The sequence below is a fragment of the Macaca nemestrina genome, chromosome 1 (genome assembly GCF_043159975.1).
Source record: "Macaca nemestrina isolate mMacNem1 chromosome 1, mMacNem.hap1, whole genome shotgun sequence".
Classification (NCBI taxonomy): domain Eukaryota; kingdom Metazoa; phylum Chordata; class Mammalia; order Primates; family Cercopithecidae; genus Macaca; species Macaca nemestrina.
The window spans coordinates 101,132,681-101,148,012 of record NC_092125.1 but is presented as its reverse complement, the minus strand read 5'-3'; the positions used below and the strand labels follow the sequence as shown (position 1 = coordinate 101,148,012).

The 15,332-nt window shown below is 37.1% G+C and overlaps 1 protein-coding gene across 1 annotated transcript; it reads right to left on the bottom strand.

Annotated features, from left to right (window-relative positions):
* Nucleotides 1–383: 383 nt before the first annotated feature.
* LOC105498119 (olfactory receptor family 6 subfamily Y member 1) lies at nt 384–1,361 on the bottom strand. The gene has a single exon (XM_011769977.2). The coding sequence runs from the start codon at nt 1,359–1,361 to the stop codon at nt 384–386; it is 978 nt and encodes a 325-aa protein (XP_011768279.2).
* Nucleotides 1,362–15,332: the final 13,971 nt, after the last annotated feature.

Here is a 15,332-nt window from a genome sequence, read left to right as displayed (position 1 = left end):
GAGAGATGAATGGTGGTTTTATTCTTTATATTTAATTGTTTGTCCTTTCTGGAATTTATTTTGATAAGTTGTGTGGAAAAAGTATTTATCTTCCTCTTTTCCTCCCTCCTACCACTTGCTCTCTCTCTCTCTCTTTCTTCCTGATTTTAGATAGATTTTCTACCATTTTAAAACTTGTCTCTCAGCCTGATAACAGAGGTTACTTCTTGAGAACATGTTTCTCTAGTCATGATTGTGTGTACACACACACACACACGCGCACACACACAGAGGAGAGCAGTGTTACAGTACTGGAGATTGGGGGATAACCACAGACAAGACTGAGGAGAAAAGTGTGTCGTGATCATCTCTCAGTGTAAGCCTGAAAGGAATCTAAACATTTTTTAACTACTGAAAACCCCATTTCCCTGGGGCCCACTTCCTCTGCAATGTATGGTCTTTCTGAGGGCTGCCTTTACGTCACGATTCCTCAGACAGTAAATGATGGGGTTGAGGAGTGGAACAATGACAGTGTAGAGAACAGATACCACTTTGTTGGAATTGTAGGCATACATGAGTTTGGGACGGGCATAGGTGAAAAGGGTTGTGGAATAGAAGAGAATTACAACGGTCAGATGGGAGGCACAGGTGGAGAATGCCTTTTGGCGGCCCTGAGCAGAAGGGATCCTGAGGATGGTGGCAAGGATAGCAGCATAGGATGCCACCACAACACAAAGAGGAATAGCAATGACCATGAGGGCCAAGAAGAAGTCCACCAGCTCAGCCTGTGAGGAGTCCTCACAGGAGACGTTAAGGAGTGGAGAGATATCACAAAAGTAGTGATTGATCTGAGGCGTGCCACAGTAGTGAAGTTGCACTATAAAAACCATCTTAATCATGGCAGTCATGAGTCCACAGAACCAGCATCCTCCAGCCAGTGTGCCACAGAGCTGGTTGATCATGATGACTGGGTAGCGTAGTGGATTACAAATGGCTACATAGCGGTCAAAGGCCATGACAGCAAGAAGGATGTACTCAGTGCAGACAAAGGTCACAAAAAAGTAAAGTTGAGTCATGCAACCATTGAAGGAAATACTCTTGTCGTGACTGAGGAAGTCAACAAGCATCTTGGGGCTGATGACTGTGACATACCACATCTCCAGGAAGGAGAGGTGGCTCAGGAAGAAGTACATGGGCTTATGTAGCTGCCCATCACTGTGGATAGCTAAGATGATAAGAAGATTCTCCAGCAGTGTCAGCAAGTAGGTTGCCAGGAAAACGGAGAAAAGAAGAAGCTGGAAGGCTGGCCGTGTTGGAAACCCCAGAAGAATGAAATGTGTTGTCACTGTACGATTATCTACTTCCAGAATTATGGTGGTCATGACTGGCTGTGGGCAGAGACAAAGTCAGTTCCTTCCATGACACAAGCACTAGTCTATGGTTATTTGTATTGATAGAGCCCACCACTAGCAAATTTATCACAATAGGAGGTCTCTGCTTTTTTATCTGACTGCCTCTTGAATTATGGTGAGAACCAAAGCTTTTGAGAAAAGGGAGCTTATATTTTAACTTGTTTTCAAATTTTCTCAAGAGCAGTAACTTGTCCAAGGTCATACGAAATAGAGGTTATAACTTTCTAAATCCTAGTTCTGTGCTTTGCCAATATATCACTTTTGGGCACACAAAAAAAAATGGTCTCCAGACCACCCTTTCGCTACAGGCAAAACATCCCCATCTACTGAATATGGAGAGGAGGAAGAAGGCCCAATTACCCGTTCTCTAGGGGCAATCTGTGTGACTCTGGAGTGGTTGCATGACCCCACTTATCTGTGAAATGCAGAGAATTTTCCCGCTTTTGTCTAACAAGGTGCTTAAGCTTGAATGAAGCAATAGCTGAGCCCACCCACAGGACTAACAGCAAAATCAGGTTTGATGCAATTATTCACCAGCTTTTCAGAGAGCAAACCTCATTGGATAACTTGAAGGGTAATATTTTCCTCAATACAATCCATTGTATAAAATGCTTGCTTAGGAGTTTGACAAAAGTGCATTCAAATCCAACTTTTGTCTTCATATATCTAAATGAGAATACCACATAATCTTTTAGAATACTAGTTACTTTATTTATAAAATGGGGATAATACAATGGGGTTCACATTTTGTGAACATCAAATGGGATTTAGAGTTTAAATTCAGCTCCTGTGATATTTGCTGTTACCTTTCCAGGCTACTCCACTTACCCCCACATACATAGCTCCTCCTCCTTTTAAAACAACACACACTCTACCCCACACACAGAGCTTCCCCCACCCCAACTTTGACCCCTGCCGAAAACAGCACAAAACTGGTGCAAACAGCAGCCATTGTTAATGAGAAAAGGGAGAGGACTGTGGGACTTTTCCAAGGATGCTAAATTAGAAAACCATAATCTGTTGGGAGTAATATCAGAGAAAACGAGCAAATTAGTGACTCTTCTGCATTTCTGTTCATTAGTTTCGCAAAATGTGTTACCTCTTTTTGTGTTAGGCTGAGAATCATTCCCAAACCTATTGATACTGAACACCTTCCCATTTCAGGTCTCACTCTGTGTCCTATTGCTTCCATTCTCTTTTCTGCTCTTCTCCAGAGCCACTTTCACTCTTGTTCCCCATTTCTCAACAGCTAAATTTTATGGTATAAATGTGTAGGACAACTAGGAAAGGGTTTTTTTTTTTTAATTCCTAAAGAATGACCATGAGGTGAAAGAGCCAGAAAACTACTGCCCACACTATCCATTTCCTCTTCCCACTTAGATTTCAGCTTTAGAATCCTGAAAGAAAGGCAGAATAGAAAGGCACAATTATTCCTTGTTAGAGAGGAAAATGGACACAGATAACCCAGAAAAGGCAAATAATATATTACAGTGTAAATGCAAATAATTTTCTTTTCTGTTGGAATACAGTTCCTGAGAAACACACTCACAAACACAAACACACGCACAGTCAACAGAAAACCTGTCCTTGCTCACCACAGCATGGTATTCACTAGGCAGTGTGGGAGTGGGACGTACAAGCAAGTCCCATTATGAACCTCCTAATCTTTTTCTTCATCCTGATTTAAAAAAAAAAAATCTTTGCATCCAAAAATTCAAACCAACTTAAAATCTATTCTTGAAGAGTGTAGGCCAGACTCCACCTTGCTCTCTCTTACTACATCACCATCCTTTTCAATGAATTGATGAAATGAACATGTTTCTAGCTATTGAGGGTAGCATTACTATTTGGGAGGCACTTTCTTGGTTCATAGTAATAGGATATAAGTCTCCAGAGTCATGTCCTTGGGCTTAATCTTTGTGTCTATTTTTTTTTAATATTCTAGAAAACCATAGGCAAGACATTATACCCTAATGTCATCTTTTCTTGGGACCACCCACAGTGTCCTGCAGAAGATGCCTAACCTAAAAAGCAGAGTTAGAATAATTCTACTAAATAATGCAATATATTCTCCATTCCTTTGCAATAGATATTGTCATTCTTAGGGTAGTTGCTTCAGATGTGAAGCTGGAAATAAAAACAACTAATTTAATTTTAAGAATAAGAATAAGTAGATAAAGTGGGAAATATTTTCACAGAACTATGCATTTATTCATTCTTCCTCTAATTCCAGCAGAGTCCAGATGAAGCTCCACAAAGTAAAAATACAAAGAAATAAAAAAGAAAGGGAGTATACAGTATTATATAAAGAACATCTGATTAAGCAGCTTTATCATTTGAGCATGGAATTTAGCTTTGAGGTCTCTAGCAGTCAAGTAGAAGAGGAAAACAATTCAAAGTACAATATGCTCTCATTCAAGTTTCAAAATTATTCACACATATGTATATACAGAATTATGTTTTGATAAATGTGAAAGTTAATGTATAAAGAGGTAGAGTGCTTTATCAAAAGGCACATACATTGTAGATATAATAAGGGTCTAGATTTCCTAATTCCTAAAACTAGCCATAAATTTCTAGGGCTAGATTGTCTGAGTCACATCCTAGTGCCTTCTAAGATTGTTGAGACAGCCCATTGGGCAGGCTTGTAAGGAAGAGAGCAAGGCTCACAGAGTTAACAGCCTTCCCTCCAGTGGAAGTTTTATAGCAACTGGATTCTGAGGAGGCTCTGCTGAATATATGGAAGCATCTTTACTGCCAGATGGTAACTCACATTTGTGTATGTGAAAGCACATTCACATCATTCTATCTGATCTTCACCATCGTGGAGTTAGCACCAATGTCACAGTGCTGACTTGACGCGAAGATATTAAATGTCTAGCTGAATGGTACACAGCTAAGTTGCTTAATGGCAGAATTGGAATTAAACAGCAAATTTATTTTTTTATAATCCACTGATTTTTGTGTATGAGTATGTAGAGGATGATCTATGAATTGGGTGAGGCCTTTTTTTTTCTTCTGAGAATTAAATTGTACCTTTAAAAATAGTTTTAATGGCACTCTATGCAAGGAATGAAAATTTAAGGAGAATCAAAGGGCCAGGCTGAGAGCCAAGAGCCAGTTTGAAGGTTCGAGTACTCTGGATCTCAACCATATTACCTAGCAGCAGGTTAAACCATCTCACTTTTTCTTGTAGCCAACTGTCAGTTATGCATTGTGGACTTGTCTGATGAAATAATAGCATTTTAAAATCAGTGGTATTTTAATTCAGACTTCTTTTTTTCCTCAGATAAGGAAATCCCAAGGTGATTTAAGTGATTTTTCTCTAAGTTTAAACAACTATATAGTGGCACAGTAGCAATTTATTAATGATTACATTTTAGTCCCTGGCAAGCGTTAATCCCCAATTGTCTTATACAATTCATTCAATTTAATTCCTTCTATGGCTCACTGTTATCTTACACACTTCATTCAATTAATTCCTTATCTGACCTAATTATTATTAGCTCAAGAAGGACAAATCACCTTAAGTTTTAGCCTGATTTGAATAGAATCATAAAAGTTAATGTGAGTCTTACAACAATGATTTTCTCAAAAATATATTTTTTAGCTTTCACAATTGCTTGTCCATTGTATTGATCATGTACACACACACACACACACACACACACACACACACACACACACATACACATTGCTAAGCAAGTAGAATGAGATCCTTCAGCTCTAGAAACATAAGATTGTAGGACTGCAAAGAACCTGAGAGGTAACATGATTTAGCTCCCTACCACATTTGTGAATCACCAATGTATAGATGCAAGTATTCACCCAGACTTTGCCTGACTTTTTCCAGGAATGGAAATCCAGTATCTATAAAACTAGCCATACTTTAAATAAGAGAAACTTTTGATTTGGGAGGTGGGAGGCTTTCTCTTCTGAACCCCAATGCACCCACATTCATGGGTCCTGGTTCTGTTTCTGAAAGTAAGTCTCGCCACCTTCTCAAAGGATAGACTTCACTGTTTGAAAATAGCCATAAGGTCCTTTAAACCTCCAATTCCGCCCCCCCCCCCAGCACCCCCATTACCCCTGTCTCGTCAGGTCTCTCCTTTTTTAGATTAAGCCACTCAATTTCCATATATATGTATGGAGAATACACACACACACAAACACACACACACACACACACACACCCGGGTTATCAGTTCCCTAAAGATTGTGATCATCCTCTTTGGATGATTCCAGCTTAACTGGGACATTTAATGGGGACAAATATCATCAGGCTATGGAAAATACAATTGGTATTTAAGGCTTAGTTTCACTCTGGAATCAGAGAATAAGAATATCTTCTTTTTCCCCTTGAGCCTTCCACCAGAAAGTAACAAGAGGCTCTCTTTCTGATTTCCCAGGGAGGGTGGATATGACCTTTCCCATAGCTAGTGGGCAATGAGCCCAGGATAATAATGGGTCTAGAAAATGACCTGCTCTGTTGTTTGTGGGAAAATGAGGTATAGGGAAGAAAATGTATATCGTCAAATTGCTCCTGGTAATGGAGGCATTTAAAAAATTGCCATACAAGCTCTGTAGGGATTGGTTTGGCCAAACTGAGGGTCTCAGAAGTCTTCAAAAATGGAACATAGATAGTGAAAGAAATAACAGAGCAATCACTTGTGCTCAATCTGATCTTCTACTAATTCCTGCAGGGAAGTGAGAAAAAAAATTATAGATTAGCCAGAGGTGGACATATCAGTCTTGGACCCTCAATAGTAAGGCATTTGCTAAAACGTAGGAACACATTCTTGCTCCTTCAAATCGGTTTTAAAGGGATACAATTCTAATCCAGCTCCCTTTTCCTAGGCCCTTCCAGGAACAAATGTGCTTCAGGGTGATATGTGTAACAGCTCCTAGGTCTGTGGTAGGACAGAATGCCTTGCTGCCTTGTAGTGAGCCCCTCTCCACCTCTGTTTCTACTGTGAGTTGGCTTTGAAGACTTTAGCAAAAAAATATCTATTTCATATCCCTGATCCTCTATACTTTATAACTTTCCAAAACCATGACTTGTATTTTGAAATAATTTAATTTCCATCTAGGTCCTTTGGGAAAAGTGGCTTAATTTCTATGGGTCTCATTTGGGTATGATTAATCTTTGCAGTTTATTTCAGGATTTCAAGTTGAAAACAAATGTGGTCACATAATGTGATGCATCTTTTTGACTAACCAGGACAACAGAAAGGGAATTTTTCTTGCTCTACGGCACTATCACTAGAAATTCTAGTATTCTATAGCACTGTAGGATGACTATAGTTAACAATAAAATAAAACATAGTTTCAAATCGCTAGAAGGAGGATATTGAAAGTTCCCAACACTTAGAAATTGTCAGTGTTTGAGATGATGAATATGCGAATTATTCTGATTTGATCATGGTTCATTACATGGATCAAAACATCACTATATACCTCACAAATATATACAATGATATATATATACATATTAATTAAAAATAAAAGAAAAAATGTAGCAGGAGTAATATTATAAGCCATCCGACTCTCCAGACATCACTGTCTGTCAGTCCCTGCTCTTATTTAACATAAAAGCACACATGCTTGCTCACATACCTATGTTCTATCCACCCCTTCTCGCATACACATGTTCATTCATCTACACCGGTCCATTAATTCCATCCTCTATGCCACTTTCCCTTTTTGTGTCCCTTATGTCAGAGTAGATTTGGAAACTGTGCTTTGAAAGGCAGAGTCGTGCAGATGCATTAAGTTGAGGCATCTTCAGAACAGACCTTTGGGAAATTTTCATACTCAGGCCTATTTCACCTAGAGTAAGTTATCACAGTGGAGTCTTAAAATGACATGAGAATCCATATTACACTATATTTCTGAATCCTTAACATATTTCATATGGCTAGATATGCACAGATGCTGAAAAAAATCTTTGCGGAACTGGAATTAATCTATGTATATACTAAATTCCTCTCCATCTATAACTTGTGTCACTACCCATTATAGGCTTAAAGATGACAAACTATCTTGAAAAATCAATAAAATAAAATTTTGGATGAATCAGTAATTTACATACAATTTATCTTCAATTATTCCCTACTTTCCTTCATGAAAATAAATAATTAAAAGATGGCTGAATTCCCTTTTGGAAATATCTGAGAGTCTTTTTTCAACTCACCATTTTCTCAGGAATGTAACCCTTTTCCTACCTAGTTTTATCAAGGATGGCCAGCTTGCGCTGAGAAAAGAGAAGAAATCATGTAGACCAAGAGAAGGAGAACAACGTTCATAAGCCCAGAGAGTTTCTGGGCAAGTCTGGTTATGTCTCTGCTTGAAGAACGCACAGAATGGAGCTATTTGTGTTTCTGCCTGCTTTCAAGCTACTGGAGGAGACAAACCAACTCCCTTCTATCCACAAGAGACCTCCCAAGAGACACAGCCTTCAGGAATACATTTGGCTTTTCCAGGGCTCAAGGGGATCCTGGGAGGATATTAAGGAAGAGCTAGCAAGCTAAGTGAAGTCTCCAGGCACAAAAGATACCCTAGACTGGCTGGAAGTACACTGCCTGTCCTCCCCAATGAGACGGGAAGAGGAACGTGGCAAGGGGAAATGTGTGTGCATGTGTGTGTGTGTGCGTCCTCTTTCTGAGGAACAATCTCACAAATAATGTCTTCCAGAAAAAGACAGTGTAATTCAGAAAATAAGAATGGTAAGTACCCTTCCTTATTTGGGGACCCAAGTGTATGAGCACATGCACATTTGCAAACTCCAAACACACTCAGGTATTGTGCTTATAAGTATACACAGAAGTAACTGTAATGCATCAGTAACTCAATAGATGTGAACAATGAATATACTACATTCAGATGATATATGTATTTTTAAAAAAGAGTAAGAACATGCTATGTATTTACTCTTATTATCTACAACCAGTACACATTCAGAAGCATACAGATGCTCAGAGAATGTAGATGACAATAAGATTATATGGAAAACAAACTGGCATGGACATTGGACAATTATCTCTTTATTTATATATGTTGTTTCCTGGGTTTGGATACCTGCACATCCAGGATAATTAGCTTTAGAACCACAGACCTAGGACTATCGTAGAAAGTGAACAGGCTCTGTTGGGTTTTGATATGCACTACTACGAAGGATGTTGACCATTGTAGGGAATTGTGCTTTTCTGGAGTTGGGAAAGATGAAAACTAGCCAAAAAAGAATAACATCTCCCAATAAAAAATTAAGCTCTTTATTTTAAAATAACAGAATTCCCCTAAGGAAAATAGTGAAACCCTTCAGATTCCAAAGGGCCTAGTTCATATTTTTAGGAGTAACCACTCTTTACTCCTCACCATTTTTCAATTTGATAAAAAATTTTAAAAGGAAATTTTTTCCCATAGAAAACTGGGATAACACTTCATTTATTTCCAGGCAGTCTCTTAGCTCATTACTGGTTCTTTGGTGACATTCTGTGTTACCATTCTATAGGAATCTGACCATTCATTCAATAAATATGTATTGAGTACCTTCTAAGTGTCAGGAGCCATTCTGGTCACATGTCACTACTCTTTTCAAATAGTTTTACTGTAATAGTTTTATTCGGCCCTTAGGAATTTGATGACAGACTTCAAGAACAAGAACCTCTTCTGATAACAGAGGAGGTTCAAACTGAGTGGTATTAAACCTCTGTTTCCTATTTACTATTATCTAAAGTTCAGTAAATAAGATATATAGGTTTAATACCACTCAGTTTTAATTCCATTCTCTTGAAATAGAGAAGGAAAACATGATACAGATAATTAAAAATTGCTGCGAAACGGAAAAGAAAGAGGACATGGCTTTCAAGTCAGCAAAACATGGATTTGTATTGCTCTTTGTCAGCTCTGGGATGTAAGTAAGTTCTCAAACCTTTGGAAGTATTACGTTCTTCATCTTAAAAGGTGACACATCAAACCAAAGTTTAGTCTTGAGTAGCAGCTCCGAGTAAAGACTCTGCAGTTAGAGTGCCATGGTTCAAATCCTGGCTCAGCCATGTCTTATTACGTGACCTTGGGCAAATTATTCTGTCTCTCGGTTTTTTTTTTTAATTGGAAAAGTAAAACAATAAGAGTACTTATCTCTTAGAATTATTGTGATGATGGTATGGGTTATATATGTAAGCTGTTTAGAATAACATTTGCCATACCAATATATGCTTTTCTGTGTGTATTTGTATTATGTCAAGCAAATAGAAGGTGTTCAGAAAAGTTCATTTAATTTCCAATTTCCTTTATAATTTACTTGCACATGAGCATAAGAGTTTTTGCCATTTTTGAAATTTTTAATATATTTGAAAGAAACAATGAAGCTGTTTCTGACTAAGTGACTCATGAGTTAACTGGCTTCTTCATCAAGAGACTGTTTCATTTTTCCAGTTTTCATGTTAAAGTAGAGGCAGAGCCCACTGCATGCTACTTCTTAAATAACTTCTGTTTATTTAGTTTGTAAAATTTGGTGAAACATAGAATGATTGAGACTCTTAAAATTATTTTAAAATTACTAGACTAAGGATTCTCAAGAAAAGAGACTTCTCCCAAGTCATTGCTTTTCGTTACAATGTCTGGTACATAGTAGGCACCTAAAATATCTGCTCAATGAGGAAATGAGTTGAATCCCATTTTATTTAAATAAATAAAAATGTGTAACTTCAGTGGAGAGGAAAATAAGGAATTGCAGAAGTTCCTGGCTCATTAAGTACTATTGTGGGGGGATTTGTAGAAAAAAATATGATTACTGTCTTAGATAGTTAAAAAAAATCTTCCTAACTAGTATCGTGAACTGAGTAACAAATACAAACAAAACCTGGTCTTTTCTTGGTTTATAATCATTTCTCAATACAAAAATATGTAGTTAGAACTATGAGTGCTTAAAATGGAAAAAAATCTAAGTGTGTCATTATTTTCTGTCAAAAAATAAATAGTTTTAAGAGTTAATATTAAAAAAACAATAGACTAGATCTTCGAGTTGAGTGACAAAAAGCACATGCTTATATATTGTCAGAAGTTTGGCTCTGAGAAAATATTCACAATGATTATGCATTTATCTTTGGTGAGAAGAAATAGGGTAATGTTTAGATGAATGAGTTAAAGTTTACTACGGACCTATTTTTCTTTTGTGTTAGTATTTTATAATTCTTTCTGAACATTGTAAAGTTTCTATATCCTCTCTAAAGTCACAAAAATTTTGCAACAGATGATCATGTCTTGTGCCTTCTATAAAGTGTCTTGTAAATAAAGATCATAACATTTTTATTTTCTTTTTAAATTCAAGCCCAATTTAGTCAATTGGATGAATAGTGTTGCTATTTTAAAAAAGATTAATTTCATTCAAAAAATCCTGATACCCCATGTGCTTTTTTCACATTGCATGCCTCTGTCAAAACATCTCATGTGCCCCGTAAATATATACAACTGCTACGCACTCTAATTTTTTAAAAAACAAATTAGATGGCCAATAAAATAATAAAAAAATAAAATCATGATAAACTTCACTGCATGCTACTTTACTGCTCCCTCTCTGTTACCTTTATCTGGTGAAAAGCTGACTGCACTGTGTAGAAATTAAGAACCTTAAGAAATAACAAAACAAAATCAAGTAAAATAAAACAAAGCAAAGTGCATCAAAATAAAATAAAACAGCCTCAGTAATAGTTACTGGAATTGCAGATATCATGTCAGGAAAAAAAAAAAAACCTACTTTTTCCCTGGCTAGTCTTTTTAATTGCAACATTAAAGAGACAGTAACTATAACACCTGATAGAAATGGTTCATTGTTGTTGCACAGAATAAGAAAAGACAACACTTCAAAATGACTATTTGTTTTTATTTTCACTCATCTTATGGGCACTCACTTATCGAGCTTTTTCACCTTTCCAATTTCTTCAAATGTCGAACAACCACAGAATGTTCGACGTTGAGTTCTTTGGCAACTTCTCATGTAGTTGTAAAAGAATCAGCTTCAAAGATTGCTCTCAATTTATTGTTGTCAACTTCTGATGGCCAGCCACTATGCTCCTCATCTTCAAGGCTCTCATCTCCTTTGCAAAACTTCTTGAACAACTGCTGCACTGTACATTTTTTAGCAGTTCCTGGGCCAAATGCACTGTGACTTGCAAAGAAAAGTGGATTTTATGTAACAACTGGTGATGACCAGCTCAGTGGTGGGATGGAGAAGAAGCTCCAAAGCACTTCTCAAAGCCAAACTTGCACCACAAAAAGGTCATGGTCACTGACTGGTGGTCTGCTGCCGATCTGATCCACCACAGATTTCTGAATCCCAGCAAAACCATTACATTTGAGAAGTATGATCAGCAAACCAATGAGAGGCAACAAAAACTGCAACACCGTTAGCCGGCACTGGTCAACGGAAAGGGCCCAGTTCTCCAGAACATGCAACTGCATGACACACAACCAGTGCTTCAAAAGTTGAATGAATTGGACTATGAAACTTTGGCTTATCCACCACATTCACCTGACCTGTCACCAAACAACTATCACTTCTTCAAGCATCTTGACAACTTTTTGCAGGAAAAACACTTCCACAACCAGCATCATGCACAAAATGCTTTCCAAGAGTTCATCAAACCCCGAAGTACGGAATTTTACACTCTAGGAATAAACAAACTTATTTCTCATTGGCAACAATGTGTTGATTGTAATGATTCCTATTTTGGTTAATAAAGATGTGCTTGAGCCTGGTTATAACGGTTTAAAATTCACAGTCCAGAACCACAATTCCTTTTACGCCAACCTAGTTCAATTTTTCAGCCATACGACTAAACACCCATGATTTTTATACATTTCTGCATCTCTAGCCTTAGTGTGTTGAACTTTCTTCCCATATTTATTACCTTCTAGATGGCTGTTGGAATTCCAGGCATCAAATCCAGGTTCAGAAAAGGGAAAGGGGCAGTGCTAGCACCAGCACCAGCCATCTCTTTCTCTCTAGAAGATAACCTCTCCAGCAGAATTCCATTTATGTTTTATTGGGAAAATATTAGATATATAGCCAGTCTTAGTTTCAAGAGAAGCTGAGATATCAACTGTATGGCAGAAGTGTAGGTTTATTGCCTGGGTCAGGCATGTTTTCAGCTTCAAAAATTTAGGTTATCATAGCAATGAAAAATGAGGTCGCTTTTGGCCAGGCAACTAAAAAACAGCCACTTATTTTCTTAATCGAAACTGAGTTGCAAATAAGAACCATTTGCAAAGCATGTTTTATATTAAAAGCACCATTGTTGGAGTAAAATAGAATATTTGAAGAAATCTGTGAAGTAAGTGGTTAAACCCATCAACACCATGGGAATCTCTCACAGTAGAGGAAGAACAAATCAAAAGCACTGTGATCTCCCAATGGGAAAAAATATGACTATGACATGATGAGAGTCATAGAAATAGCAAGTTTTAATCATTTTTTAAAGGAGGAACTTAACTGACTCAATCTGATGACATCTTGGCACAATATTAGATTGTACAATTGGGAAGGCTAAACTTTCTGATCAACTTGTTACCTACTCCACATAGTTACAAAGTTGCTTGGAGCTTTCCTTTCTGTATGTGCCTTAGAGAAAGCCAATTCTCCAATCTCAGTTTGAGTAAGAGTGAGTTTAATACGTGGTTAATGGAACAGGCATATCCTTTAGAAGCATATCATGATATTTATAATGATAAAATGATAATAATGATGGAGGTTGGCATTTATTAAATGCTTACTGTGAATTAACGGTATTACATGCCAGAAGGTCTTCTTAGGTTCCAGCAAACAAACCCACACACTATCAAAGGCCTCACCTGGCATAAAATTAACTCAGGGAAACAGGATAGTAAATCCAACATTCCAGAAGGGCAGTTTTAGGAGTTTCTCTTACGGGAAAGAAGTCCTGAAAGCAATTGAAGGCATAGACTCTGTCATTTAAAGTCATAGCTCAGGTAGGAGGACATAAAATTTCATCAAGGGGTGCAGAGTTCACCTTAACTTGGAATCCTCAAGCTCTGTAAGCGCCTATATCACTTGTAACAATTTCATAGGCATCCATAGCTTCTAGAATTCCCTGCCAAAGACATGCCAAGTTACAAAAGTAGCCTGAAGCTATTATTTCCCACTAGATATCTATAACACATTAATCATCCTCCCAGTTCAGGGGTCATTTGCTGATCAGAGATAATTTGTGCCATAAGTGATGTTGTGTAGTAATGTTTATTAGGTTTCTAGGAAAGCAGAACTAGAAATTAATCCAAGATCAAATTTATCCACAAAGAGAAAACAAAGCTAACCCTTTGCCCACATATGCATTATTTATTTAATATTCGCAACAAACCCATATGATGGAAAGGGCATTATTTTTATTATCAAAGAGAAATTATGAGCAGAGATGTAAAGTTTCTTGCCTATGATCACATAACTTGTTATTAGTAAAGCCAGGATCAAATTGAAATTTGCTGGTTCTAGGGTCTGAATTCTGAACTCCATGTCTCTCATAATTCTATGGAAGGAGAGGAGAGTGTAATGTAAATTGAGCTATGTTCAGAGATGTTTCTAAGGCTATTTAGAAATTTTATGAAAATAAAACAACTTAAACTGTTTTAAGTATCAGCTCTTTTATTGTTATTTTGTTTTTAATACTGGAAAAGCTAAAATGATTGTTGATACAGGAGTTTGCATTGATGGACACATATCTTTTTCTCCCTCAAAATCTGTCTCAGAATAGGCAAATGTGCACTGATCAACAGTCTGTGTTTATTGGAATTTGTTCAATTGCATATTTATTTCGTGTCACATATCCCGCATCTAAATAATCATTGAATTTGGTTCAATATGCAGAAATTTGGGTTAATGAGCCTAGATTCAAGATAAGAAAAACTTCTCTGAGCAATTCAAGTAACTTTCCAACAATCAAAGGAACTTGCTAGAATACCTATGATTCAGACTATGAACCTGAGACATCCCAATTGCCATAGAGATATCTGCATCCTATCTATGGCTCTTCAATCTTCTTTCTTATGGAGGCATTTTCTGTTCTTACAGTCCTTTGACTAGGAACATAATTTAAAATATTTCACAATTGGTATGGCCCTGGCACTAATTAGTTAAAACAAGTGCTGGCCATAGTGAAAGAGAAGATCTGTATATAAGCTTTGTAGAACATTTTACCTACTACTTGGTCAATATTTGTTAGGTCAACCAGCTTTATATTCCCCTGAGACTCAAAGAAGGGAGAAGGAGGGATATTTAGCCATATTGAGTCATGAATATATGGCTAAATATCAGCATTGCATCTCTCTCTGCTTTGACTTTCAATGAATATGAGTTTTGTAGAGGTAAAGGGTATTGATAAGATGATATGAAATTAGGTCTTGGGGTATAACATACTTGTGCAATTTCTTATGAATGTGGGATTTGAGAATCTGGATCTTTGAAATTGTTACGTGGAAGTCTACCAAATTTTTTTCTTGAGCTGTCCACCAGTAAATTCCCTTTTTTTCTCATATTATATTTTCTCACTTATAAAATAATGAGCTTGGTTTAGACCAGGGAATCCCAAACTGTCTACGAAATAGGAATCCCAGGAAGTTTTAAAAATTATTCATGGCAGGGTAACATTCCAAACATGCTCAGTAACACTCTCCACATATTTTTTGCGGGGAATCCTTATTTTAACAAATTTCCAGGTGATTCTTATGTAGCTAGTCCAACCTTAGTTTGAAAACCCCTGTAAAAAAATAAATGATTCATAAGTTTTCATTTGTATCAGAAGGTCCCAGACAATATTTAGAGAAAATGTTGGCAAATTATATTTGTGTTCCCTTTAAGCCCATTCTGAATCCTTGAGGAGGCCCTATTAAGATTCTGCTATTTTCGCCTCTCCCAAGACCTGTTGTATA

Bases quoted from the DNA above. Each gene is read 5' to 3' on its own strand.
- LOC105498119 (XM_011769977.2), bottom strand. From the start codon at position 1,361: ATGACCACCATAATTCTGGAAGTAGATAATCGTACAGTGACAACACAT.